The sequence below is a fragment of the Tasmannia lanceolata genome, unplaced genomic scaffold (assembly GCF_043159265.1).
Source record: "Tasmannia lanceolata isolate RefF3 unplaced genomic scaffold, GAP_Taslan_0.1 ptg000004l, whole genome shotgun sequence".
Taxonomy (NCBI): Eukaryota; Viridiplantae; Streptophyta; class Magnoliopsida; order Canellales; family Winteraceae; genus Tasmannia; species Tasmannia lanceolata.
The window spans coordinates 12816564-12842130 of record NW_027518681.1 but is presented as its reverse complement, the minus strand read 5'-3'; the positions used below and the strand labels follow the sequence as shown (position 1 = coordinate 12842130).

At 37.4% G+C, this 25567-nt stretch overlaps 2 protein-coding genes and 1 long non-coding RNA gene across 4 annotated transcripts; 1 reads left to right on the top strand and 2 right to left on the bottom strand.

Moving 5' to 3' along the window:
* Nucleotides 1–286: 286 nt before the first annotated feature.
* Nucleotides 287–12194, top strand: LOC143875550 (metalloendopeptidase / zinc ion binding protein). The gene is made up of 17 exons (XM_077377122.1): nucleotides 287–572; nucleotides 1340–1696; nucleotides 1779–1919; nucleotides 2262–2394; nucleotides 2765–2878; nucleotides 2992–3065; nucleotides 3153–3227; nucleotides 4737–4829; nucleotides 5265–5325; nucleotides 5425–5757; nucleotides 6917–7043; nucleotides 7131–7230; nucleotides 8271–8340; nucleotides 8428–8580; nucleotides 9772–9867; nucleotides 10506–10822; nucleotides 11586–12194. Exons 1-17 carry the CDS (start codon nucleotides 516–518, stop codon nucleotides 11802–11804), a joined length of 2520 nt encoding a protein of 839 aa, XP_077233237.1. The 5' UTR covers nucleotides 287–515; the 3' UTR covers nucleotides 11805–12194.
* Nucleotides 12195–15439: 3245 nt separating this feature from the next.
* LOC143875547 (putative 1-acyl-sn-glycerol-3-phosphate acyltransferase 5) lies at nucleotides 15440–24794 on the bottom strand. Of its 2 annotated transcripts, XM_077377120.1 has the most exons (5): nucleotides 24687–24762; nucleotides 24443–24508; nucleotides 20013–20814; nucleotides 19296–19426; nucleotides 15440–16020 (listed from the first exon to the last, which is right to left on the bottom strand). In XM_077377120.1, exons 3-5 carry the CDS (start codon nucleotides 20636–20638, stop codon nucleotides 15578–15580), a joined length of 1200 nt encoding a protein of 399 aa, XP_077233235.1. In that variant the 5' UTR covers nucleotides 20639–20814; nucleotides 24443–24508; nucleotides 24687–24762; the 3' UTR covers nucleotides 15440–15577. The 2 variants fall into 2 exon arrangements, with proteins under 2 accessions (XP_077233235.1, XP_077233234.1); XM_077377119.1 differs by lacking the exon at nucleotides 24443–24508 and having other exon boundaries at nucleotides 24687–24794.
* Nucleotides 17079–19287, bottom strand: LOC143875549 (uncharacterized). The gene is made up of 2 exons (XR_013250139.1): nucleotides 18444–19287; nucleotides 17079–18404 (listed from the first exon to the last, which is right to left on the bottom strand). It is a non-coding gene; the product is annotated as an uncharacterized LOC143875549 (long non-coding RNA).
* Nucleotides 24795–25567: the final 773 nt, after the last annotated feature.

The following is a 25567-nucleotide window of genomic DNA, read 5'->3' as shown; positions in this document are numbered from 1 at the left end:
TACCCACTTTCCTAAATCCTTAATTCTTTTTAGAAGTGTTTTTTTTTTTGGGAAGTGATATTTCCCCCCCCCTCTGACGGATAAAATCCCCCTCTTTAACGTTATCAGTTTAAGTTTTAATAGAAAAGAAAAACGTTAAAGGGGGTGAATTTATCCTCAAGCTGTGAATCATTCTCACAGATACCGTTAAAGGGGGGGATTTTATCCATTTCAGGGCGGGGAAAAATATCATTTCCCTTTTATTTATTTATTACTATTAGTCTATTATATCTGCTGCCTGTTTACCTTTTCTTCTCACCTTCACTATTCAATTGAAAAAAAAAAAAAAAAAACTCATACAGACAAAAACCGCTCTGAAGAATTCTAGAGCGGTTTTGGGTTTAGAAATTTCTCAGATTTTGAAAATCTAAACGAGAAAAATGCGAAGAACCAAGCTCTGTTCTTCTTTGAAACTACCTTTAGTAGTTTGATGGGAGCGATTTTAGGGGTTTACATCTCCACATATACCTCAATTAATGGAGGTGAAGGCATTGGGGAGATGTGGGTTTCGAATTTCAACCGTCATTTTCGAGGTAGGGTTTTAAAAATCTCTTCATGGTTAGGGTTTTGAAAATCTGTTCATATTTCTTTTATTTTTGCTAGTTTTGTTTATGACATTTTTTATCTGTTTATATTTCCGTGAAATTTGGTGTTTTTTGCTTGTAATAAAGGGGGATTTTGGGGATTTTGAGATTTTATGCTATTTTTGGCTTGGGTTTGTTTCTGGTAAAAATGTAAATTTGTGGGGTTTATTTTTATTTTTTTTTTGGTTTTTCTGATTTTGAAAGCTAATTTCTAGTTGCATGTTGGTTTGAGGTTTTTTTTTTTCTTTCTATTCTGAAGATTTTGGTTTGTGTTTGTGGAATGAGGGTTTGGTTTAAGTGGGTAATTACAAAATTCTATTTTTGTTGATTTCTTATATGAGAGGTTCTTTAGGTTTCTGTAGTCATTGAATTTGAGGGTGGAATTTTGAGCTTTTTGATGTTTATGACATTAGGGTTTGGTTTGAGGATAAGAGTAGAAACCTAGTTTCTGTTAAATTGGGGGATCTCAACAGCAGATCTGGTCTGTATATGAAATTAGGGTTTACTTTCACTTGATTTTGATTTGTCACTACGGTTTACTAATGCATGTATATTTGTTAACTTTCCTTTCATTTAGAGATCAAAAGAGTTTTTGGTTGGAGATTTTTGTTATGGAATTAGGGTTTTGTTTAGCTAACAGTGAAACCCTAATTCAACTGAAGCTCCCTTTTGCTTCCATATTTTGATGTTTCCTTTCTATCTCCTTCCTGCTTTAGATCTTATTGCTTTTGATCTGGGTTGGAGACACTAATGCCAAATCGCAAGAGAAACACGTACATTCACGAGGTCCGGAACTAGGGTTACGAGGAGTTCTCTCTCATTCTTGCATCCATGATCAGATACTAGATCAGAGGCGAAAACCTGGTCACAAGGAGTACTCTGTTACACCTCAAGTCTATGAAGAGTCTGAATTCTCAGGAACGCATCGTCGCAAAGGAAGGACATTACTTGGAATTACAGAATCATTGAAGTTGCAAAAGGATGTAAGACAGCCCATCAGAATATATCTGAATTATGATGCTGTTGGGCATTCTTCAGATAGAGATTGCCGAGTTGTTGGAGATGTTGTAAAGGTGGGTTGAATGGGTTAAATGGCTCATAGTGTGGCACTGGGTTTATGCGTATTTTGTTCACTTTGTGATTATTTCTTTTCAGCTTGGAGAGCCTCCTGTGACATCAGTTCCTGGCTCGCCTGCTTGTAATCCTCATGGAGATCCTCCTGTTTTGGGGGATTGCTGGTACAATTGTACGTTGGAGGATATATCTGAGGAGGACAAGAAGCATCGCCTTCGGAAGGTTATATTTCTAATGGAAATGCATTTTTCAATCCAATTTTCCCATCCACATGCAAAGCATTCTGTTTAGTGTTACATCAATTATGTGCCAATAATCAGTTGGGGCCGTCACCATCGGTCGTCGCAATCTGAAACGAACAGGCAATTGGACTTTTATGCATTGCCTGTCATTCATATTCGTTAGTCTGAGAATCTTGAAAAGCCGAGATGTAATTATGTTGAAAACATATTATTAGGGGAATAAAAGGATGGAGATTGTCATTTGTCTTACTCTATTTTGAAAGTTGTTGATTAACTAGACACACTAACTTACTTTCTAATGAGACCAAATGATTTTGAGCAGGCACTGGGGCAGACGGCTGACTGGTTCAGACGAGCCTTAGCTGTTGAGCCTGTAAAGGGAAATCTACGCTTAAGTGGTTATTCTGCATGTGGCCAGGATGGTGGTGTACAGCTTCCACGTGAATATGTAGAAGGTATTTTTGCCATGTTAGACATGCATCAACACAACTTTTATGACGAGGGATTTTTAAATAGTTTAGATGTGATTCTGTTAATCTGGATACATTTATCTATTTGTTATCATATGAATTAAATATTGTTTGATATAGACCTTCTTCGTGGTGCCATCATATAAGTGTGCAGAAGTGTTTGCTGGCATGTTTTCACAGGTCACTGTGCCCAGCACCTCATGTCCTAAACATGCAAATGTCTTGTTTACATTGTTGCATGTGCACTGTCAAGGCTTTATTGAGTTTTTTTTTTTTTAAATGGTTGAAGGGCTTTACATTGTAAGTGGATTAATTGGTTCATTTAAGCATAACCAATTGTATCTCTTCTTTGCAGAGGGTGTTTCTGATGCCGACTTAGTTCTTTTGGTAACTACAAGACCTACAACTGGCAACACTCTTGCATGGGCAGTGGCATGTGAGCGTGATCAATGGGGCCGTGCAATTGCTGGTATAGTTTCAGTTGAAGTAATGTTTGAAAGGGTCATTTTTAACCAAGGATGTAATGCCAGATCAATCTGAATTTTGAATTAATAATGCCTCTATACTGGTGGGTCTGTGTAGGACATGTGAATGTTGCTCCACGTCACTTGACAGCTGAAGCGGAGACTTTACTTTCAGCTACGCTAATACACGAGGTTGGTAGCTTCTTTATGAAATAAATGCAGTGCTTTATTTACTTATGGTATGTTACTAGGTCTGATTAGAGCTTTTTTGCTATTCAGGTCATGCATGTTCTAGGCTTTGATCCTCATGCCTTTTCACATTTTCGGGATGAGAGGAAAAGAAGACGTACTCAGGTGATTTTTGCTTAGATTAAATTTCTTTACTACTAGCTGGTATTACGTTGCGTTATTTGAATGATGAAATATCATTAAGCAAAAACAAGAAGAACGACAGTACCAGGGGGGTCTCATTCGAGAAAGCAAAAGGCAGAGAAACATACATGCAGCCTGCAAAAAGGAAGAAAACTATAACTACAGAGAAACATAGAAAGAACTAGGAAAAACTCCTCTACGAGGAGATGATCAAAAGTCAAAAGCTCCTGTCAAACGTCGAGAACTCCTCTCTATCAACTTCGAAATGAGCAAGAAGATCTGCATTGCAACTAGCTGGTCGCCAGATATTCCAATTCTCAAAGGAGTGCTCAGCCAACAAGAATTTTGTTAATGGCTTCCACAGGCCTTCAAGAATAGCAAAAGCCATTTCTCACCCGCCTAACCACATTGATAACATACCGCACTCACAAATGCCATCAAGACCATTGATCCTTCTCTAGATGTTATCTTTCCTTTTATCTACTTCTCTCAACGCCTCCTTAGCCCAAGCTTTCAGTTCAACTTTAACTAATTTGAGTTTCTGGCTGAATCTAGTTAAAGCATTCCCAGTCCCTCGGCTTCACCGTGCCAATTTCTAAGATTCTCTTTCAGCGAAGGCTCCTTAAACCAAGCTGAATCAGAATGGAAGGGAGAGGGCCCCCACAATCCCATCTTAGGATTTTGAAGGGGCTGATGATCCGACACTGGTTTAGGGAGCGCAATATGAATTAATCCTCGAAAAGTAGCACACCACTAGGGACAGAACATGAACCTGTCCAGCCTAGTTTTGCTATACTTAGGGAATGTAAGATTCTCAATCATCAGTTTGAATTTAAATGATTCAAAGTTCAAACAGATGAATTCTGGCTAAAGGATATTTCCATAAAGTTCATAAACATCAAATTGGGCCTAGTTTTAAGCAAATTGCATTGATGTTGTATTATGTTATGAGAACTTTATTACAAGGCCTTTCTGAAGGGTTATTTTAAATGAATTTTGAATTCTAATAGCCTAGGTTCGTAAAAACATGATAAAATGAACCTATTTTTAGAGAAATTAAGGCTTAAACGTTTTGGTCTTAAATTAATTCACTATTGCCTCTTAACAGTCCATCTTGGCAAAGGTGATAAGCCTTGAATAGGCAATGACTTGCTTTGAATGCTAATGGACTCACATCAGACCTCTCTTATCTATTCTCATTTCTCATATTTAAAATAAATGATATCAGTAAGGAGGAAGCATTCAACTTTACAGATTTATACCCTAACCATTCAAAAATAAAAGTCTTAATTGCCTCTAGTTATAATTCATCTATGCACCATTCAAAAAAAAAGTTATAATTCATCTATGTTGAATCCCATTCTTATTTTTTATCAAAAGTTTCTGGCCTTAAACAAGCTTATCAAAGCCTTCTGGTCGTTGCAATCCATTTTATTTGCACGAGTGTTTGACCATGCTTGACTTTTGATGATACATTGTTTGTATTTGCAGGTTACTGTACAATCTATGGATGAGAAACTTGGACGGATGGTGACCCGAGTAGTGCTTCCACGTGTCATCATGCATTCAAGATATCACTACGGAGTAGGTTAAAGACTTCTAATTTTTTCCTTAAAAATAACAGGAGTTTATTAATAAAAACAACAAAAAGAGCATATATGACAATGGGGTAGAGGTTACCCCTGAATATGTGAATCTCCATGAACACTGCTCGTGGGTAAGACATCTGCTAATTTATTAGCCCCACAAATAATATGTGGAAATAAAAATTTCTGCTTATAAAAAGTATCACGATCCTGTCAACAATGTGACTCATCCACCATGCTTCCAGACTCAGTTCTGTGGCCACACAATCATGTTTAAAGAGTCCCATGCCACCCACAATTCTTCAGCAATTGGTTAATGAAAGTGTGGTTTCGAACTGGGTTTCTTGTGAATTTTAAGATTTTTTTTTCGACTCCATTTATGAATTCCATGTTTCTAGAAGCGTACACTTGATACTGAGTCTTTCCTTTCCAGGCCTTCTCTGAGAATTTTACTGGCTTAGAGCTGGAAGATGGAGGAGGACGGGGTACATCGGGTATCCTCTCTTAGAAATTAATATGACTGATGTATTTCCTTAAGTGTTTGCATTTATTAGTGCACCATCACCAATACACTTCACATGCTTTATTTTCAGGGTCCCACTGGGAGAAAAGACTTCTTATGAATGAGATCATGACAGGGTCAGTGGATACAAGATCTGTAGTTTCAAAAATGACGTTGGCTTTATTAGAGGATAGTGGATGGTACCAGGCTAATTATAGCATGGCAGACCGCCTTGATTGGGGTCACAATCAAGGAACTGAGTTTGTTACATCTCCTTGCAATCAATGGAAGGGGGCATACCATTGTAACACCACGCAGTTGTCGGGTTGTACATATAACAGGGAGGCGGAAGGATACTGCCCAATTGTAAGCTATAGTGGGGACCTGCCGCAATGGGCTCGTTACTTTCCACAAGCCAACAAAGGTCTCTTTCATATGCCTATTTACAGTCCTTCTCAAGCCAACATGGATGAAAATATTTTTTGCACGCACTTTGTGAATACCTGGTCTTCAGGGAATATAGTTGGATATTTCCTGCACAGCTTGTCCTGATAGTTAGCATAGCTAGGGTTAAGAGTGTATTATGATCTATCCAAGCAACGGTTTTAATTAGTAAACTCTTTGTATTTCTGCTGAATGGATGAATTAGCTGGTTTAATCTCTTCATGTTACATGGGAAATTTTGTAATAATGGGCTAATAACCATTCCATTCATTGGGTGGTAGCACCTTGCAACTGGCATTGAGTCTAACTTCTTTTTTTTTGAAAGTTGATATATTTTATTAATATTGAGATGGCAATCGGGACCAGTAGTCCCAATCTACATACAAAATATTAAAATAGACTGGACCGGCATACCGGGACCAAGCCTGAATGAAGTAAAAATAACATTTACATTGAGTCTAACTTTAGTCAACACACTCGAGTACAAGGGTCTCGACCTGTCTAGTCAGGGGACCACTGACACTTGAGACTGAATGAGACCATTGACTCATGTCTAAACCGCTATGCTGTGGTAATAGTGTGCCTCATAGTGTCTTCAATATTTTCTGGACCTGTCTGGCTTTCTGTGGAAGTTAAGGACCCTGTCAAGGCCTTTTTTCAGCTATATGGGATGCATGATTGTACTGTATGTATATGAGGTCCTTATGTTTCATGTACCCATATCATGCTTTCCATTGGTGTCCATGGTCTTACAATAAGTTTATTTTTGGCTAGATATATCAGAACTTATATATGTTCTTGTATCTATTTAGTGTGTAGGTCTATGCTTTTCCGGACATGTCAGAGCAGATATGCATACAAATAGAAATGATTGGTTCTTCAAATATTGGTGTGATCAATTGCACCAATTTTTGTTAGGTTCAAATCATCCAGATTTTCTGCCTAGCTTAATTAATTGCGAATATATTATTTACTTGTATGATGACTGATAATAATAAAATATAATAAGAAAACTAGTCGTAGTAATAGTAATATTGTTAATAATTATAGATAAGATGATGACTTTGATAGCTGAAATGGACATTTGTCTGCTGTTACAACTGTATGGAGTTATTAATTACTTTTATTGGCTAATGCAGGTGGGCAGTCATCATTGGCTGATTATTGCACGTATTTTGTTGCCTATTCAGATGGTTCATGTACTGACACAAACAGTGCACGGGCACCTGACAGAATGTTGGGGGAAGTGCGTGGAAGTAACTCTAGGTGTGATACAATTTGAAACATTCTCCAAAATTCCTAAATAACTTGTTCAGCCTCAGTATTTCTAATGCTATTTCTCTACTTGTATAGGTGTATGGCTTCGTCCTTGGTGCGCGCTGGGTTTGTTCGGGGATCTATGACACAAGGGAATGGTTGTTACAAGCACCGATGCGTAAGCAACTCATTAGAGGTAAAATCCTCTGCTTTTGAATGGCCTATTACAATTAATATCTGAAAAGTGGTACTGTATTTCAAAAACTTCTACATATATAAACTTTTATTGCAGTCTGTAGGAATTGGAAAACATGTATGTTGATGTCATTGGCACTTCTGCATTAGAGGGGTTCTTCAACTGATTGTTTTACTGTTCCCAGAAAACTGAGTCTTTTATGCTGATCCTTTCATCAGATTCACTATGAAACTTAGGAGTTTACAGTTTTGATATGGCCACCACGGGCATAAGTTAGATATTTACGTTCTAACATTTTTTGAGAGTTTAATGACAAGATCATGTATGATATATGGGATTTGCTAGGCACTTTCGCAGAAAGGCATTTCACGGCTGGCTGTTGCATGAGAGAGCAGCCACAGAGGCTCACTTTTCAGCAGATTTTGTTTTATTTAATTCATCTGAGGTGGCTGGTCTCTCAAGCAACAGCCAGGTGCGAAATGCCTTTCTGCGAATGTCCCTAGCAAATCCCATGATATAGTTATTTACATCTTGGTGGACCCTAAGATGACTAGGCGTATACAAGAAACCTGTATTCCTAATGTGTAAAGCTGAAAACTTATGTGGTATTGAGCATGGTTTTAAATTTCGAATTTTGGATTTCGGTGGAGACCGACACCAAAACTACACAAAACCGAAATGGTCATTTATTTCGGTCGAAATTTCGGATTTTCAGTCGAAATTTCGGTTTTTCCCAAATTTGACAAAAAAATCTGTTTTTTAAATATTAATTTAATATTTCACCTAAATTTCGGCCGAAATTTAATAATGAATAAAATATTGTTTTTTTTTTGTTCCAGATTTCGACCGAAATTTCGAAATTTCAAGGTCCGAAACCGAAATTTTAAACCTTGATATTGAGGTCCTTGCGTAGTTAGTTGCATGTATGGTTGCTTGCTAAATTCAAATAAATTTGAATTTGCATTTGAATTTATTTCAAATTTATGGTTCTTGTGTAAATATCTCTATTTTGTAACACAGTAGTGGTCATTTGCCATTAGGTAGCTGTTGACGGGATCTGGAAAGTATGTCCTGAAGCTGGTGGACCAGTTCAATTTCCTGGTTTCAATGGTAACTGCAGATATCTGTTTCGGGATTGAAGTTTAAACTATAACTTTCTTCCTTCACTGAGAGGTTTCATTTTTCTGGGTGTTGTAGGTGAATTGATCTGCCCAGCGTATCATGAACTATGTAGCAGTTCGCCAGTGCCCTTATATGGCCAATGTCCCAGTTCATGTAATTTCAATGGAGATTGTATTGATGGACGGTGCTACTGCTTTCCAGGGTTTAACGGCCATGACTGCATTAAACGTGAGTGGAGCCGAACTTGCTCCTGCGCCGCTTTACTTATCGAAGCCTTTCCCCACTTTTTGAACCAATTCTCTTAGCTTTGCAGACCACCTTTATATATATATATATATATATGAGAAAAGTGTAGCTACACATACGTGTAGCTAACTTAGCTACACCGACGTCTTAAAATACAATGAGCCCCACATTGTTTCGGTGATGCAAACCATTCATTTGATGGACCCTCACATAGATAGGGTGTGCCCAAAAAATCAGCTCCATAGGATCATCCCAACCCTACGACTTGTGGAGGCAAAAATGGACGTGTAAAAGTCTTCACAAATCAGTCCATTTTTGCCTCCACAGTTTGAAGAGTTGGGATCATCCGATGGAGCTGATTTTTTTGGCACACCCTATCAATGTGAGGGCCTATCAAATGAATGGTTTGGATCACCCAAACAATGTGGGCCCACTGTATTTTAAGCCGTCGGTGTAGCTAAGTTAGCTACATGTATGTGTAGCTTCACTTAACTCTATATATATATATGAGGAAAAGGATTGTGAGCTTGAGCGTTGGAACCTTATGGTGAGCTTGAGCTCTCAAACCAATGAGGCCCACATTGTTAGGATGATCCAAAGCATTCACTAGAAAGGGCCTTACACATAGATAGGGTGTGTACAAAAAATCAGCTCCATAGGATCATCCTAACCCATCCATTTGTGGAGGTCAAAATGGACAGACCACAAATCTGCCCATTTTTGCCCTCCACTTTTGGAGGGGTTAGGATGATTCAATGGAGCTGATTTTTGGTACACACCCTATCTATGATAGGGCCTTGCAAATGAATGGTTTGGATCCTCACAGAAATTGTGGGACCCATGTGATTGGTGCACTCAAGCGCACCATTTCCTATTAGAGCTTGAGCGTACGAACATATTCCTCATACGAGGAAAAGGATTGTGAGCTTGAGCGTTGGAACCTTATGTATATATTTATTTATTTATTTTTATTTTTTTTCTTTTTCTTTTTTCTTTTTTTTTCTTTTTCTTTTGCAAAATTGCCAAACGACCCTCTCTCTCTCTCTCTCTCTTCAATACACACCCCCATTGCCCTCTTTTTTCCATTGTGGTATGCATGTGCAGGCTTCTGATAAAAGCCTTTATATTCTGTAACTGGATTTTGAGATTATGAAAAAAACTTTTTCTTTCCAGGCACTTGTGCTGCAAATTGCAATGGGCATGGCAAGTGCAACTCAAATGGGATCTGCGAATGTGAAAATGGGTACACTGGCATCGATTGCTCAACAGGTATTGCTCCATTATGCTTTTGAAAGATTGTGTTGGTATACTCATATCTCCAGCCTGAGTAACGTACAGCTACAGTTACATGATTATTTTACTCGAACAGTGTAGCTCCCAGAAATCTCATGATTCTTCGTTGGGGCCATTGAAGGGCTTATTTTCCATTTTTATTCTGCTTCAGTATCAGTAGTTCTCGTCTGCTCCCTTGATACTTGTGTCATGCCTAGGTTTTGTGTCCAACACGTTACGATAAAGATATCTGTGCCAGGCCCGATACTTTATAGATGAGTATGTTGGTCAAAATAACTATTATATTTCAAACATGTCAATCTCTTGAAACTATCCTGATTTTTACTTGTTAGTGTTGTTTACAATTAAATTTTGAATATGGGAGTCTTTTCCATCTTGAAGTTAAATCTAGTTAAGTTTTAATGTTTTATAATGTTTTGGTTATACGTATCTTGTATCTTCTTTCACGGTATGTAACACCGTAACCATATCTATATCCTAGAATTTGGAAAATGTTTCATCTCTCTGTTCCCATGTCTGTATCCACGTCTGTCTCTGTATATCATAGATTCTAATACCTCCCATTAAAAAAAAGAATCATAGATTCTAATACTTTTTTTTTTTTGAAATGGCAGCTGTTTGTGACGAGCAGTGTAGCTTGCACGGTGGAGTTTGTGACAATGGTGTGTGTGAGTTTCGTTGCTCTGATTATGCCGGCTACACGTGCCAGAACAGCTCCATGCTATTGCCTAGCCTTTCAGTTTGCGGGGATGTGTTGGTGACGGATATCATCGGCCAACACTGCGCTCCTAGCGAACCCAGCATATTGCAGCAGCTTGAAGCAGCCGTTGTCATGCCCAACTACAACCGCTTAATACCGGCTAGTCGCACCTTGTTTAGTATACTCGACAACGGCTATTGTGCTGCTGCCGCCAAGCGGCTCGCTTGCTGGGTATGTGTTTCCCCCCTCAATTTAGACCTATTAGTTTTGGAGTTCAGCTATTAGCAAGGGTAAGTTTTAGGGCCTCTTTGGATACCACCAAGGCCCTGTTCGTTTCAGGTTGTGACAACCGCCAATAATCGGTTGGGGCCCTCACCATTGGTTGTCACAATCTGAAAATAATCGGTTGGGGCCCTCACCATCGGTTGTCACAACCTGAAACGAACAGGGCCTAAGAATTATTTGTGCATATAAGGTTACTGATCATATTTACACCTAATATCTAGAAGGAATAATCTATTTGCAAATAATAATTAATGTATTCATATTTGTCTGCAAATCATATTGTTAGTGGCGTCCAAGGAGGCCTTAATGTCCCAATTAAGGCCTTATTTTGGTGTTCTCCGAGGAGGCCGTTGGTCAGTGATTCAAAAACAAAGAAAATGAAGTAAAACTGTGTATCTGGCATTTTTTGTAATCAACTGGAACTTGGTACTTTTTTTTTCCTAACAATGCACTCATTTCCATAGGCTTTGTTTCTTTCGACGTAAAAATGGACATAAATTTTGTTTTATTTTCATTTTTACAACATAAAACAAATTTTACGTTGAAAGAAACAGAGCCTTATTACTATTCAGAAATCAATTTCTAAAAGTACTGCTTTTAGTTTCTGACTCCATTTCAAAATTTTAAATATTTCACACCATAAAATTATAAATTATTTCAATGAAACTAGTAATTACTTTGTGTGACAATTATCGGCATTGGCGTGTAGATCTCCATACAAAGGTGCGACAAGGATGGAGACAACAGGCTTCGGGTATGTTACTCGGCATGTCGTTCTTACAATGCAGCATGTGGGGCATGTCTTGATTGCTCAGACCAGACCCTCTTCAGCAGCGAGGAGGATGGCGAGGGGCAGTGCACAGGCTACGGTGAGATACGGCCGTGGTGGGTACGTGGCTTTAAGAGCCTATACTCCTCTTCCTCGTAGTAGGGTAGCCCTTAAAAGGGAAATATATGTAAAATATATGTAATTTTTTTCCTTTTTATATTTTTTTTTCTAGGGTTTTTGTTGTAGGCAGTGTGCATGTCCTAGACACGCACACTCACAATTAGGGTTTTCTTCTGCTTGGTCCCAAAATCCTAAAGGAGTTGGGCGTTGTGTGTACTGAGTTGGGCTTCTCAACGTGGAAGTTCCAAATAGAGAAGAAAAAGAAATTGTAAAAGAGGCATGTTTAGGTGAAGGGGAGGAGAACTGAAGAGGGTGGCCAAAGGTCCAAAATTTGTAGCCTTGGTTTAAGCCTCTTTTTTCTTGATTCCATCCCTTTTTTTATGGGTGGGTTAGTGTTGTTTTGTTCTCTGAACTTATTTTTTTCCCTCTCTTTCTTTGTAATGGATTGATGTTAGATAACTAATGAAGTCAAAAGGGGAAAGCAAAAAAATAAAAATGAAAAGCTGAATCTAGGTTTAATGTATGAATACATTTTTTAGATTATGGAATCTCTAAAGTGGGGAGCATGAGTGAAGGGTCCAGATCATGTTGGTGTAACACAGTGGGCCCTAGATCAAAACAATCCTGAAGGGAAAACAAATAGACCATTAGATCATAGAAGATTGTCAAGATTGTGAGGATGCTAATATAATGGGGCTGTTCAACATGGTTGGTAAATGAAATCCTTGGATAAGCTGTCCTTAGGATTGGCTACCCTACTTGGATTAGTTTATCCTGAAAGTATCATGTCCACTGTTCATCAATTTTCTTCCGGTAAGATTATATCCAGGAACAAAGGTCAACTTGAACATAGGATAGCAAGTATGTCCCAGGATAAAACAAACCCAGCTTGCTGTTATCCTGAATTTTAGTAAACGCCAGTCATCCGATCAGTTTGAATTTCAGCTCATACACAACTTAGTGGCCCACATCTCTCAGTTTGCCGAAACCCCCTTTTTTGGATTAATACACCCATTCTCATTAGTTAAAAGCTAAATTCAACATTAGTTACAAATAATCATGTTTGTGCAAGTGATTTCTCTTTCAATGGAAACATGTTTAGGTAGTTTTTAGACGATCTCAATATATACATTAGATGTTAGGATTTGATTGCTGATTTGGTGGTTCATTTAAGAACCAAAGCAAGGCCTATCAAGGGGACGGTTCAGATCAATTGAAGTGGGGACCCGCCAAGGTCACGATCACAATGCAATGCAATCCCCAGTTCAATGTTGTAGATAATCTAGTTATTCCCTATTGAACTAGTCATATCTCTTCGTGCTTGATTTTTTGTTTTATTTCCTTTGTATAATGGTAATTCCAAATCCAATCAATTAGGCATGTGTTGGGTAAGTCGGTTCCAATTGAAAAAAGACCCATTTGTGATGTTGATGAAAAACTTAAGAAGTCTAGATCAATGTTTAAAAGCTCGAATTCAAACTAAAATTCTGCCAAGGTCAAAAGAAAACTCTAGACCAATGTTTAAAATCTTGGATTCATCATACAAGAACTTGCCGAGGTCAGAAGTTGACCAGGGGAGTCCATGATTGGTGTAGACAAATTTTCATTAATTCTCACAGGTCAAAAGAATTTTTGATTTGAGTCGGTAGAGCAAAACTCGGTCTTGGGCAATTGAATCAAGGAGTTTTTAAACAGTGCTTTGGATCGAGCATGCAGGTAATGCTTGCTTTACCTTTACAAGCACTACCAAAACTTATTTCAAGCCCAGTTAGCATAGGGACCTTATGAACTTTGGGGGGGGGGGGGGATCCTTTTGTCTGAGGTTTCTCAGGACCAATAAAGAGGAACTTTGACATCAGAAGTCTACAGCTTGGAGAAGCTGATAGTGTATCAGGAAGCCAAGTGTAATTTGGTGAATCAATCTTACATTCGCAATGGCCTTATGGAATTTTATTCTGAAAGGTCTCAACATTCTGAGATGGCTCACGAAGCAGTAGAAGTAATGTCCATTTTTTAGGGAACCCAGTTGTAGGAAGAGATTCATCTAATAAAACCATAGCCCATAGACGGTCATGCATATGAACTAGATGAGCCCCAACGTGGAAAAACAAGGAAGAATTCAATTAGTCAAGGCAATGATGGCCTCTGAGGTCCTAATCACAACGTTATAGAGAGAAAACCTCTATTGATTTGAAGAGATGAAGGCGATATTCTACTAAACCAGCAGAAATTTTGGAAGACATCTTTCATCTCATTGATAAGCTTCTGATTACATGAAACAAAGAGAGTTATGCCAGATAAAAGGGAGTCGATAGATATTACCTGCAATGGAGTGATTTAATTATACCATATAAAAAGAGTTTAATAAACCGGCAATGGCATGCCTAGATATGTTATCAAACAACCCCCCAAGAGAGAAACCACATAAACAAAATCAAACAATGAGATTGGGTCATGACCTATGTTGCTGGTTGCTAGAAACATGAAATCGGAGGGCCTCAAGACAAGACCAAAAACATAGGGAAGAAATGGTACGAAAGAAAAGCCAAAAATAAATAAATTATCAAACCCCAAAAGCATTTCAAAAGCTAGGGAAAACTCAAGTTCATAAATTTAAGCTTTGATCACATAAAGTGTTGATGAAATCAGATGGACACGGATCACCTGAAGAAAAACATCCTAAGGAATGTGTACTGAACCATAGTCGTCGAGAAAGGATAACCGTACAAGATTATTGTTATAAACTAATGTAAATGACACTGCAGAAGCTGAATGGTAAGAAGTTTGATTATGAAATCATCAGTCGACATTCCAGGAATAAAAAATACACAAGGGGTAGCAAATCTCACTGCAATACTGCCCTTTAAGAAATCATAATTTGAGAAATTCTTTCAAGATATAGATCCTTTGGTACCTGTAAAGCTTGGGTGCAAAATGTGAGCAAAGCAATCAGACCCCAGAGATGACTGTCTACAAATGAAAGTTATGTGGGTCTGGTTATTAGACACCATCACAACAGTTTAAAGTGGAGCTCAATAATATATCTTTTCCAATTTTGTCTTATCTTCTTAAAAATAAATGGAACTTAGTTTATTTTTGAGGTGGGGGACTGGGGATCAATAAATCACAAAAGACATTTAAGCTGAAGGCAAAATGAAGGATAACATACTACTTCCCATGCAGAGTACCAAAGTATTTCCTTAATTCAAGAGAATAGTAAGGTTGTTAGCCGCTTCTAATACATTTTTTAACTGTAGAGTTGCTAGCTTCTTCTAGTATATTTTTGAAGGTAAACATATAAACTGATATATCTTATTAAGAGAAATTTAGGGCCAAGAAACCATGCTGATCTTCTTTATGAAACCAGGGAGAGAAACAAATAACTCGTACTTTAAACAAGTACCATAAATATCTGAGATTTTAAATCTCCATACTTGACTTTTCCTCTGTACATAGCATCAGGTAGCATTTGGCAAGCTTTAACCCGACACTTCACGACCTGGGTTCCAGAAAACTCGGCATAATAACACTTGTTAATTGGACTATTAACACTGTCGCAAAGAAAATCCCTGCACATGGATACACCATTCTAAGGTATGAACCCAATATGTTTGTGTGAATTCTGAACTCTCTCAATCTAAAAGATGACTAAAATTTCCAAACAATTCAACCAGTGGTACCTAACCAAGAATATTTCATGATGAAACTGGAAAATCTTGATAACCCAATTACATTATCAAATCACTACCTGAATTTCTTGCCACAAAACAAGGCTTTGAAAATCTTGATAGCCGAATTACATTATCAAATCACTAAGTGGATTTCTTTCCACAAAACAAGGCTTTCACAGAGCTTAGAACTGGTGATGGCCGAACGTTGAAATAGGTAGCAGATGCAAGATAAACACAGCTTAAAGCGACATACATCTTGACCCAGACAGATGAGAAAAATGTAAGAAATGTACATATGCTGGTAAATGCAATTACCGCAGAAAAATTAAGGAGGCCCTTCAACATAGAAAGATCCCCTTCTGATACCCGATGAGGGAAATGACTTTGGGCTCCAAAATCTGACAACAATTTGTCCTTGAGCCGAAATGTTTCCATCAACCAAGTAGCAGCCTCAACTTCGGATGTTGGTATCTCATTGAGCGGGATACGACGAATGTGAAGGTGGACTTCAGATGGGTCCACTCCAAAGACGTTATCCATGAAATGCGGGCAGCGATGCTTATATGCTATAGTTACATCATAAACTGCAGAAAATTCACAAAAAGAGAGCAATGTCAGAAAATAAGTGGACCCGTTAAAAGGTAAAGCCAATTAACAGAGGAAAATCAAATGAGAATTTGGTACTGTTAATAATATAAATAGCTCCCTATCATTTGCAAAAGCAGTAATCAGCTAAAAGACATAAACCACATGATTTTTTTTTGTTATTTGCCCCTCACCTCTAGTTAAAAAGATGTCCAAAGAGTCCTTGAATTATGGTGAGCTTTTCTTCTTATGTTTTTTTAACCATTTGTTTATTTTTAGTAAATAGCAAATGAGAAAGGCTTCATTATCCAACCCCAACTAGTTTGGGACAAAGGCTTCGTTGAGTTGAGTTGAGTTGAGCAAATGAGAAAAAACAGAGGAAACCGTTACACAAAAGGCAAAGTTTGCCAAGCTCATTTCATTTTTTTTTCTTTGATAAACAACAATTTGCTAAAAGCAAATGGCTATAACAGTTGCAAAGTTTGCCCAATACATAAAAACAGTCCCTTTAGCTACAGTGTCTGCAACCTTATTTGCCTCCTAAATCCTCTTAAACCCTCTAATAATGATGAAGCCTCGGCTTCAAATGACTTTGAATACAATTGGACTCAAGAAAGCTAATTTGCCTTCCCCTTATTCTTTGAAAACCATAGGTGTACTGGCCCTGGTTTCCCATTGAACTTGCTCGAAGTTAAGCTAATAAAGCCTACCAGTGCATTTCACAAGAAATCATTTCCTTGCATTTTCTTGGACCACTGGCTTCTTCCACGCATTTGCAGTTCAGCTTCAACGCTTGTGCCTTGATGCCCTTAAAGTTGTTCTTCCCTAACACCCAATGCACCACTATTTCTTTTTCTTTTTTCTTTTTTCTTTTTTGAAAAATAACAAAGAATTTTATTAAGCTAAAATGGGGGACAAGATGTCCCAGTCAAGGTTTAAAATTTCGATTTCGGTACCGGTTTCGGACTTCCGAAAAACCAAAATTTCGGTCGAAATTTGGTTCTCACGTTCGAAATTCCAAAATTTCGGCTGAAATTTTGTAATGCTTTTTTAAAAAAAAATAAAGAAAGGCATTTTCTCGAAATTTCGGACCGAAAATTTGGCCGAAATTTGGTAAATGGCGAAATTAGAAATTTCGCCAAATACCGGTTTCGGTTCCCACCGAAATCCGAAATTATTTCGGTCAAAATTTAAAACCATGGTCCCAGTACATAAGCAGAAAGAGAAAATTGGCAATAAAATGCCTACAAAGAGCCCCTAGAATCAATACAAATTACATTGGTTCCCGTAACACACCACTATTTCTTAATCCTTAAAACCATATCATTTAAGATTCTCTCATTTCTCAACTTCTCCAACAATATAGCGAAGAGAATAAACATTCATTGGATTCATAGCCCTTTAGCTAAAAGGTCCACCCCACTCATTCTTCAAAGGCATTGCACCCTAAACAGGAAATCTCATCTCCTACCAAAAGGCTAACAAAAAAAAAGTTGGCATACCCTCCTCATTGGTACGCAATAAATGAAGGTATGATCTACCAACTCTTTAATACATAGCAACCTCCCTGGTCCTCACCACCCTTTCCCTATACATAACATTGGTCTTGATTTATTTTGCAGTACATAAGACCTCTTTGCCTACCACATGTTAGAGCAAAATGATGCATTCACTAGACCTGCCAAAGTCAAAGTCTCCACAATGATGTTCACAACCCTGCAAGAACCCCAACTCTTCTTCAAATCCTGTGCAATAAACATTTACAGAGATCCCCATTCACCAAGAGATTTCTGTTCACTGATTTCAGGCTAGATTCCTCTGAAACAACCCTCACACTTCCAAATATGGTTGGGCTCTACGTTTCTTTGAGTCCAGAATACCTATAAGGCTAAAAAAGCCAACTTTATTTCTCCAATGTTGTCTCCAAAAACGACCTTCCTATGCCAGTCTGGCCAAGATTGCCACAGATTAAGCTTAACAGAGCCCACCATGTGGAACTATCCATGAAGGATTGGATAGGCCAAATCTGGATTCAAACCGAGTTGGATGCCCCAATTTGATGAGATTTCATATCTGGAGGTTTTGCATAACAGTTCTGGAATTCAATGGTCAAGAAAATCAGAAAATTGAATTTCAATCTTAAGGAGATTAAGATCAATTTCAGACTTCAGTTATGGAGAAATCGAGAATCAATTTTTAGAATATACAATTTAGGATTTGTAATATGTTAAATCCAGGTCTAAGGGTAATCCAATCCACACGTAAATAAAAGGATGAAATTAGTATATGGGGATCAAAGATGAAGAGAAGAAACAGAGAGTATAGAAGTAATGATAGAAAGTTGCTAGTTGGAATCACACCAACTTACGAAAATGTCCCACACCTTTGGTCCCATGAGGCTTTATACGAAAATGTCCCACACCTTTGGTCCCATGAGGCTTTACACCCTAGGGTTTCCAATCATCCCACAAGGAGAAGAGAAAACTTCATGCCCACATCTTTGCATAAGCACTTAATTTTATTCATTCATAAAAATCTCCAATAAGCCCTTAGGCATTACATTATAGAGGTGGGGAACCCCACGAAAATTTGACTTGGACTCCTTGGCAAATAGAAACTCTAAACTCTAAACACAAGTAGCTAAAAAAGCTTATTTCATCTTCTTACACTTTCTTATATAGAATAGTAAAAAAAAAAAACACTTTCTTATATAGACTAAAATAAAGGAAACTGATCCTAATTAATTCAATCAATTAAAATACAAACTTAACGCCCAACGAGACTTTCTAAAGGACTCTAAAGCCAATTAGAAAACTAACTTTAATAAACAAGATTTTCTAAAATAACTCAAACCAAACTAGAGCATGGGATGATTTCCTTGCTTGAATGTGGCCAAGGATCGTCCCCATCACATTTAGTAGCCAAAATTTTGTTTGTATTACCAGATGCACAAAGATCCATGAGTTAGGAGTTTCATATGAGAATCACCATAGGTGCATTTATTGACAACTTTGATGAGGTTACACTTCGTGGAATCATCCTTGGGATTTTCGAGGATTTTAAAGAGTTCTCAACATGTTAAATTGTATTTTAATAAGTCAATGAAATCACTCAATGAAATCACTTCTATTCCAATGGTAACTTCTGGATTTATTGGTAGAAATAGGCGGCATCACCTTTAGATGGCGTGGAAATATTTCTAACCCAAATGTGATAAATTCTCAACAATACTGTCTAGTATATTTAAGAAGAAAAAGAGGATGAAAAAGACAACCTGCATCCAGGGAGCTCCTAAGTGCTTCCACACAGGCATAGAAACCCTTTGTTTTTGGAAGAAGCACATAATGTAGTATGGGCAACCCATTCTCAGCTGCAAATTTTTGACCCTGTATGCACTTCTCTTCCCTGCAAATAAAAACAATAAAAAAGTGGTATCAATATTCAATGATTCAGGAAACGTAAAACATGTTTTTAATACAGATTTCATTTGAGCAAAGATTCTTTTTGTTGATTAATATAGTTAGGAAGATAAACAGAAACAAAACAGTAAAAGAGACCGATGGTTAAATATTGAAGTTTTTGGAGTCAGAGGCATGAATTTAAATTTCAGTACAAAAAAAAAAGAATTAATTAATTTTTCCAGAATACTATTTTTTGAAAAAAAATTCAATTTATCGAAATTTAGGCCGAAATTTGGGAAATCCGAAATTTCGGAATTTGGGAAATTTCAGTTTCGGTCCCAACAGAAATCCGAAATTTTGGCATTTTTGCCAAAATTTAAAACCATGGTCAGGAGAAATTTTTGTTTTCGGCATTTTGGCCGAAATTTAAAACCATGCTCAGAACAAATTTTTGTAAGAAAATTAACAGAACTTGAGCCCTGAGGGACAAGCAGAATAATTTTTGGACTGAAAAAACAATCAGCTTTAGAAGCAAAAGGACCAAACATGTACACAAAAAATGCAGAAGATAGAGAGAATAGGTAAATTACGTAAAATCGGTGCCTTCTGGAAAAACAGCCAGCCATAGGGGATCTTGAGGATCCATGAATGTTGAAAGCATTTGGCGCATACATGACTCATCAACCTCCCACCTCCTCTCCACAGAAATAAACTCAAGAACATGAAAGCCCCAGCCAAATATGGGTAATTTCATCAAACTACTCTTAAGGATGTACTTAATATACCCCAAGCAACCTTTCCGCACTGCGAGGTCCCACAAGTACATCCAGTCAACCTCGGTTCTATGATTGGCAAGAAGCAATACTCTTTCCTTTGCAGGAACAGTCTCTCCATAGAAAAACACTTTAGTCTTGTTTATCTTCTCAAATAAAAAAGGCCATAAAGCTAACCAAGTACCAAATAGGAAACATGTTGCTTTCCTGCTATAATGTATGCTGAAAATTCGCAACATGAGAGTGGTCACAGGGGCGAGGTAGACTAAACTCATAAATGCTGTTGAAAGGAATACTGTTAAACATAATAAACCCCTTATAATTCTAGCAAGAGTCAAAGGCCGGTGCCTTAGTTTCTCATCTGAATCAAGGTGCCCATTAACTTTCATTTGCTTCTGGGATTTGTGTGAAGGCTCGCCCTCTCTAGCACTTGAACCATTCATGATAGGCAAATCTGGCTTAAAGTCACTTGGTTTTTAGTCTTCACAGCAAGACATCAAAGCCTCGGAGTCCTTAGTTGCATCTTACCAAAGGATCCACTCAAAAGGGCATTTGATAATGCCCTGCCATATTGCTGATAAAAACTCAGATATATTTAACAGCACACAAATAAGTTGCCCTGCACATGATGTGTGAGAGAGATTTAATAATGCCATATTCTATATGACATAAAACCAAAACAGAGTAGACATTGCGACACCCGAGATAAAATTAAAACCCCTTCAATCAGTAGAGAAAAAAAAAGTCTAACTAAACTAATACACAAATTATAATAGATCATAGAAAAAATGAAATTACATTACAAAAATGGGTATAAGAGATTCCATGCAACTTACAAACATAAGATATATGTAAACTATCCAGTTCACCGTTACCCAGAGGTTTTCTGGTAATTTCATATCACTACTAACATCTTAACCAAAATATTGTTGTTTCATGCATGCACTTCAATATGCTACTGAAAAAGGCCAAGCAACATTGAACACTTAGTATGGGGGCTTTTTCTTCAAATAAAGTTGTCAAGAAAGATAAATATAGATTTTTGTAAATATTTCATAACTTTTCCTCTTATGTTGTTATCGTAAATAACCACAAAGCATCAGTTTGATTAAAATGCCAACAAGGAACAAATTAATTAAGAACAGAAAGTTACATAATTATGAAAGGAGGTTAGCATGTGAGAAAAGTTTGTGGCATGATATGTAAAGAAAATTAAATTTACAGGTAACAATATATGCCAAAATTTCCCCCCTTATGTTTTTTATGGGTACATCTCTCCAACACTATTAGTCATTAATTACATTTTCTGAAAAACAAAAAGTTAACAGACAAATATTTCTAATCCTGAACTCTTCACTACACAAAATTCCAACGTTGAGAGCATAGCTTCACCCTCAAGTGCAGGAGCTGTTCAGATATCAACAAGAGGTCCAATGACCTTTACATCAACCATAGTCGTTAACTCAACATATGAATATTGAATACTTAAACCGTTATGTCATCCGCAGTCATTAATGCAAAGTATGGAGGTTGACAAACTGAGATAAGGCATCAATCCGAATATTGAGGTTGACCATACATCATCAACAATTTGATCGTCCATTTTGGAATGTACGGTGATGATAAAGCCTTGCATCGAGCAATTTTGTCTGATGAGGATGGGGAATGTATGATGCTTGTGCAATCTGGTGGGAAAGGGCCCACATAGTGCATTAATAAAAGCCCTTAGAAATGTGTTCTTCGGGCTTGAGACCACTCAAAATGATTCTCAAAAAAAGAAGTGCGGCTCAGGACAACCAAGCAACTTGAGTTTGGAGGTACCTTATTCCTCCACATATGAAACTCAAAAGGGTTTCTCCAACCACCAACACGCTCCATGGAGGCAAACCATGTGGTGGCCGGGTTTGGACAGAAGGGCAGCCAGACGATGTCGTTTGACCGCAACAACGACCACCAAGCCATCTCTCATAGTTCAAAGGTAATTGAATGACGATATGAATGGTTGGACAAAGTTTCGTACACATGAAAAATTCCTCTACATGATAAGGTTTAGTCTGACTTCTACACTAATAGTTGCTCTCATTCAGTCGAAGAATGACCAGCGAGCCAGTGGGTGGGTCCCACCAGTTAGAGATGGCTGAACGACAAGAGCACAAATCAAGATTGTGTAAGGCGATGATATGCATAATGGAGAATGGTCATTCGACTGGTGAAGAGAGTACAAAAACAGTAAAGATGTCTACATCTCTTCAGCATGTGTGCATTGTCGAATGAATGCGATCAAATGTACACCGAAGATGGAAGTTGCAAACCATCTCATGCATATGTGATGTGGTCCTTGCTACAGAAAGAATTTGTATGATCGGGAGCCAATATCCACTGAAGATGAGGGAACCTCTCTGCTCTGATTGAGAAAGTACAAGATAGGCCCCTTGACGATGACGGACAGAAGTGGATCCGCAACCAAGATGTGATCAATAGCAAGTAGCCATTCATTTGGTGGCAATGCATGAAGTGTTGGATGTGAGGCAGTTGAATGGAGTTAGATCTGATTATAGGCCATCCACGCTAGGAATAGATGTCTGGAATCTCCTTGGTAGCAAAGTCAAAAAAAAAATCTAAGTTAAAGGAAGATATCTTAAAGAGTCGAGTGAGAAAGAAACAACCTTATTTTCTATCTACTCGTAACCACTCCTCATATTCAAATGCTTTTTACCATTTTCTTCTTGAAACCATTAATTGTTGTGGTCATGTTTCCCTTCTTGTTCATTGTTCTTCTGATATCTAACCTCCTATCCTTCAACCTCAGCTTTATAAATGGAGAGGGAATCTGTGGAGGAGACTCCACGAGTCCACATAGAGAATAGCCAGGAAACCATTCCCCACAACTCTCTCCTTTTGATCAAAGGCAACCCCGTGGAGAATGTGGAGACTTAACTTTATATACGACTTATATGCACCATAGTATGGTGTAGATTTAAGTCATGGGGTTTTATATGGATTAACTTGATCTGTATATGACTTAAATACACTCTGTAAGAGTGGATTTAAGTCACTTAAATACACGGGCATCCTATATCCTCTCTTTCTGTTTTCTCTCATTTTCTTCTTCTCCATCTTTCCCTCCATGTCTTCTCTTCTAAACTCTTTCTTCGTATTTCGAACTCATGTTATTGGCTTTTATCATGGCATCAAAGAGGGTTCCGATCTGAAATCTGATCGGAACTCTCCATAAGCATCTCATGGAAAGTTTCCAAGGTTTAATGATGAAGGACAACAATGGATGTAGCAGAGAAATCCAAACAGTTTTGAGGTTGGCTATTTTTATCCCTTTCCATGATGAATGCTTAGTGTGATTATCATTTGCGATCAGGAATCGTAAAGGAGTGAGTAATGGAGAAAGAAGAGTCTAAGAAGAAAGTCGTATCAATTATGGGAAGCTATGATGATCACCATAGTTAGACTCAGAGGTAGAAATTACAATCAATGGGCTCAATTGGCCAAGATGTTTATTGGAACTCAATTGGCCAAAATGCATCACATCATTAAAAATCTACTTAGAATTGAAAAAGCATCTCGCTATGTATATAACAAATACTGAGGAGTAGAGTTTTTTCAATCAAAGAAAAAAGGCACTCCAATTAAGTATTGGAACTCATTCCGAAACAAACATGAAACACTGATTCTGAATGAAACCAAACAATTATTAACACATTGTAGGACTAAAGAGGAAGTAATACCCAAAAATTGTCAAAACTTTTCACAGTAACAAATCAATGCATCCCCAAGCTAATTTTCCAAGATAATCCAATATCCTTATGTTCTTTATTTTGAGGATGTGGGGACTTCTTTTTAGTTTTAAATCCTATAAAAGCAATCAATTTTAGAGAAAGGGATGTCTTAAATTCACAGTTTTGGGGGGAAAGAGATACACATATCTTCTTAAATTTTTTTAGATACTTGAAATTTTCCAATTAAATATTTCTTATACTGGGAGTGAGTTATTTGGACTAAATTTTTCCAGGAACCCAAATAATCAAAAGTCAAGATGCTATTTGTTTTCCTGGTTGATGGTTCATTGACTTTGACTCTTATTAAAACACCATATTATGTTGGGATTTGAGAAACAACTCACATTTAAAAAAAGGAAAGAAAAAAAAAAAAACAAAGAAACGTGCTCTAATATCTTTGGATATAATGAACTGTTATTATATTTCTGTGTTAATCCATAAAAAAACTCAAATTACCTTCTTCTTTTGGGAGTGTGTTATTTGATGCAGTGATTTCCCAAAAACCAAAAACCTCCCAAATCCCTATTCTTGGAAAAAAACACAAAGGTTTTTCACTTTCATGTTCTAAACAGGAAAGAAAATTTAATCTCTACCACTTTTTTCAAAGATAATCAATACCCATATCCTTTTTCTTATCCAAAACCATTCCAGATTCAAACAAAACAACCAAAAAAAAGAACATCAAGAAGAAAAAACGTACCACAAACACTCTGGTATTGTTGTTCAATGAGAAGATGAGATCTAGTTCCAAGTCTCTAGGGTCTTTGTTTTTTTATTTATATACCGTTTAGATTAGAATCATTAATTTATAACTATGAGAAAAAAGCTTTGGCGTTACGAATAAGATTTCATTGTCGAGTGGGGCCCACCGTAGCATGTGGTACGTGGATTTTATGATCAGGGTGGACCCCATTCCATACCCGACAGATCTGACTCTGGCGGTTTAATTTTTTGTTAGAAAAAAACACATAAAAATGCCACTATGTGATTGAATGGTTCTGTTCATTTTATCTACAAATATTCGCGGTTAGATTTAGAAGTTTCTAAGAGGGAATTGATACCCGCACTCACTTTTTGTACCTTTTTTTTTTTTTTTTTTTTTTTAGTGGCACTCCGCTCTATTCTTCACACTTTTTCATCTCTGTTTGGATTGCAGGAAAAATATTACTTGTGGAAAAAAAATTTCTTGAGAAAATTTTCTCGTTTCCACAATTTAGAGAAAAAATGATTTTGAAATAGCTTTTCTAGAGGTATATTATTATGGAAAAGTGATTGTGGAGGGCCGAGCAAATAACTTATCTACTCGGTCGGCCAAAAACAATGGGAGCCCACATTGTTTGGGTGATGCAAACCATTCATTTGATGGGCCCGTGACATAGATACGGTGTGCCCCAAAAATCAACTGAATAGGATCATCCCAGCCCTTTTGATTTGTGATGGTTAAAATGGACGGGTATAAACCTCCATGAATCTGTTTATTTTTAACCTCCACAGATCGAAGACTTAAGGCGAACCTATGGAACTGATTTTTTGGGCACACCCTCTCTGTGTTAGGGTTTATCAAATGAATGCTTAGGATCA

What these genes read in the sequence shown, in the direction of transcription:
- LOC143875547 (XM_077377119.1), bottom strand. Translation starts at nt 20,638, where the DNA reads ATGAATGGTTCAAGTGCTAGAGAGGGCGAGCCTTCACACAAATCCCAG. An exon ending in CCAGAAGGCACCGATTTTAC is followed by an intron (nt 19,427 to 20,012) that starts GTAATTTACCTA and finishes TTTTATTTGCAG; the next exon opens with GGAAGAGAAGTGCATACAGG. An exon ending in TAGGAGCTCCCTGGATGCAG is followed by an intron (nt 16,021 to 19,295) that starts GTTGTCTTTTTC and finishes AATTTTCTGCAG; the next exon opens with TTTATGATGTAACTATAGCA.
- LOC143875550 (XM_077377122.1), top strand. Translation starts at nt 516, where the DNA reads ATGGAGGTGAAGGCATTGGGGAGATGTGGGTTTCGAATTTCAACCGTC. An exon ending in TTTCAACCGTCATTTTCGAG is followed by an intron (nt 573 to 1,339) that starts GTAGGGTTTTAA and finishes TTCCTGCTTTAG; the next exon opens with ATCTTATTGCTTTTGATCTG. An exon ending in CGGCCATGACTGCATTAAAC is followed by an intron (nt 8,581 to 9,771) that starts GTGAGTGGAGCC and finishes TTTTCTTTCCAG; the next exon opens with GCACTTGTGCTGCAAATTGC.